This window comes from Calonectris borealis, chromosome 18 (assembly GCF_964195595.1).
Source record: "Calonectris borealis chromosome 18, bCalBor7.hap1.2, whole genome shotgun sequence".
In the NCBI taxonomy this organism is placed as follows: Eukaryota; Metazoa; Chordata; class Aves; order Procellariiformes; family Procellariidae; genus Calonectris; species Calonectris borealis.
Window position 1 is genome coordinate 163,343 of NC_134329.1, and position 2,636 is coordinate 165,978.

Consider the following 2,636-nt stretch of genomic DNA (forward strand, 5'->3'; position numbering starts at 1 on the left):
GCGCGCGCGGGCCGTGACGTGGCGGCGGCGCCGGGATGCTGTGGGCGCTGGTGCTGTTGCTGCTGGCGGCGGCGCTGGCGGCGGGGGGCGGCCCGGGACGCCCCTGGCTCCGCGGGACCGAGCTGCGGGACCTGGCCCGGGGCAAGGTGGAGGTGAGCGCGGGACGGGTGGGGGATGCGGGGACACCGGGGGCGCCACCGGGGATGACGGCGTGTCTCCTCCCGCAGACCTGCGGCGGGTGACGGCTGAACCGCTTGAGGGAGGTAGGTGCCGCCGGGCCGGGCCGGGGCCGGGCGGGGGCCGGGGCCGCCCCGCCGCTGAGCCGGGCCGGGCCGCCCGCTCTGCTCGCAGGTGAAGGCCTTCGTCACCCAGGACATCCCCCTCTAGTACCCGCCGGCCGGCCGCGGCAGCCCTGCTCGGTGGGCAGCGCTCGGTGCGGCCGCGCCTCTGGCGCAGGCCCCTGCCGGGGTGGGCGGTGTGGGACGGGGTATGGCATGGGACGGGACGGGATGGGACGGGACGGAGGACAGGACGGGATGGGATGTGGGCGGGATGGGATGGGACAGCGATAGAGGGTGGGATGGGACGGGATGGGGGCGGGACGGGATGGGACAGGACAGGACTGGCCGGGACGGGATGGAGGGTGGGACAGGATGCAATGGAGGACAAGATGAGGGACGGGATGGGATGGAGGACGGGACGGGATGGAGGACGGGATGGGGGATGGGATGGGGGATGGGATGAGATGGAGGATGGGATTGCATGAGGGGTGGAGGACAGGATGGTTGGGGGATGGGATGGGACAGGGCAGGATGGGATGCGATGGAGGATGAGATGGAGGATGAGATGCAATGGGACAGGATGGGATGGGATGGGATGCAATGGAGGATGAGATGGGTTGGGATGGGGGATAGGATGGGATGAGATGGAGGACGGGATGTGATGGGATGGGACGGAATGAGATGTGACGGAGGATGGGATAGGATGGGGGGCTGCATGGGCCTGCCCAGTACTGTCCGCTCCTTAATGCATCACCCAGCCATAACCTGGAGATGAAGCACCTGCCCGGTGCTGACCCCGAGCTCGTGCTCCTCAGCCACCGATACGAAGAGCTGGAGGTGAGCGGGCAGCACGGCACCCGCCGCTGCAGCAGGGTCTGGGGTGGTTGGTGCCCCACAGGTGCCAGGCTGCAATCCCTGTCTGTGTGCAGAGAATCCCCCTGAGCGACATGACCCGGGAGGAGATCAACCAGCTGGTGCAGGAGCTGGGCTTCTACCGCAAGGAGACGCCTGATGCCCCTGTGCCTGAGGAGTTCCAGTTTGCCCCTGCCAGGCCTCTGCCCACCCTGCTGCCCCACCAAGCTCCTGCTGCTGATAGCAAGACCCCACCCGAACGTGACGAGGGAGAACATCCAGACCTCTAGCGAGGGGTCCCACGCTCGGGAGAGGGTCCTGCAGCCAGTCCCCAACACGCAGGGACAAGGGCGTTACAGCAGCTGGGGATGGTGCTGTGGGATGGTGAAGGTGCCCCCGCTGTTGCTTGGTGCTGTGTAGCCTCTGCCTCAAGGATGCCCTGAGCAGCTCCAGCCTTGAGCAGGGGCTTCCTGGGCATTGCGGATATCCCGGGGGTCCCGTGTGCCTGTCATTGCCCTCCCTTCCCTGCAGTCCGGCATCCCCAGCCGGTTGGGAGGAGCAGCATTCTTTGTGCTCCCTCACCATGCCCCGAGGTTTAGCTGACTCCCAGTGCTGGGCAGCAGTATCCTACCTGTGTGGGACAGGATGAAACCCTCAGCAGAAAGCCCCAGGTGCTGAGGATAGATGTGCTGAGTCTCAGAGGTGGGAGAGCTGCCCCTGGGGGGGAGGTATGGCTTTACACTCCAGCAGGGTTGTCTCGTATCAAGCCCCCACTAAAGCCCTTGCGTATGATTGGCTGCACTGTGTCGTCTTTCCAGGGAGGGCTCGGTGGGGCGCATCGTGCACTGCTCTGCGCTGGGTGTCGGGAGGAGCTTGGTGCCCCAGAGCCACTTGCAGAGGTGGAAGGGGATGGCAGGGTCCCAGCCACCGCTGGCAAGCTGACAAACCGTCCCAGGGACCAACTGGCCTGTCCTGAGCCACTACCTCCCCTGTGCGATGGATGGATGGATGGGGCACCACGGCTTGGGATGAGCTGCTCTCACAGGGCACCATCACAGGGGGATGGGTGCAAGCCCATGAGTGGGTCCTGCAATGCTGAGCCGAAGCCTGATGGCTGCGCTGGCCTGATGGAGACATCTGGTCCTGGGCGGGGGAAGGGAGCAGGGCACAGCTGTGCCGTCTGCAGGCTTGGCTCCGCGCAACCTCAGTGGCAGCATGGGGTCTTCTCCCCGAACCAGGCCTGGGGGCGACAGGGGCCAGTGAACCGACAGCCCTTGGTCAGGGTGGGACACTGATGGTGCCCCTGGGCTCCGGGCATCGTCCCTGAGCAGAAGGAGCAGCATGTGCCCTGCATGTCCTCCGGGGCTGGGTGAGCAGTGCAGGCAGAGGGGTCCAAGAGCAGGCAGGGCTGCCAGCGCTCCCCCCGGGCACTGAGGTGTGCGCTGCTCTGGTGGCACGAAGCAGCGGTGCAGCTGGGGAGAAGGAACAGAGGCAGAGGCATCA

General features: G+C 66.7%; 1 protein-coding gene across 1 annotated transcript; it reads left to right on the forward strand.

The window, feature by feature from the left end:
• SELENOM (selenoprotein M) lies at positions 1 to 1,919 on the forward strand. Its single transcript, XM_075167117.1, has 5 exons — positions 1 to 152; positions 228 to 263; positions 352 to 386; positions 1,040 to 1,118; positions 1,211 to 1,919. Exons 1-5 carry the CDS (start codon positions 36 to 38, stop codon positions 1,421 to 1,423), a joined length of 480 nt encoding a protein of 159 aa, XP_075023218.1. The 5' UTR covers positions 1 to 35; the 3' UTR covers positions 1,424 to 1,919.
• The last annotated feature ends 717 nt before the right edge of the window (positions 1,920 to 2,636 follow it).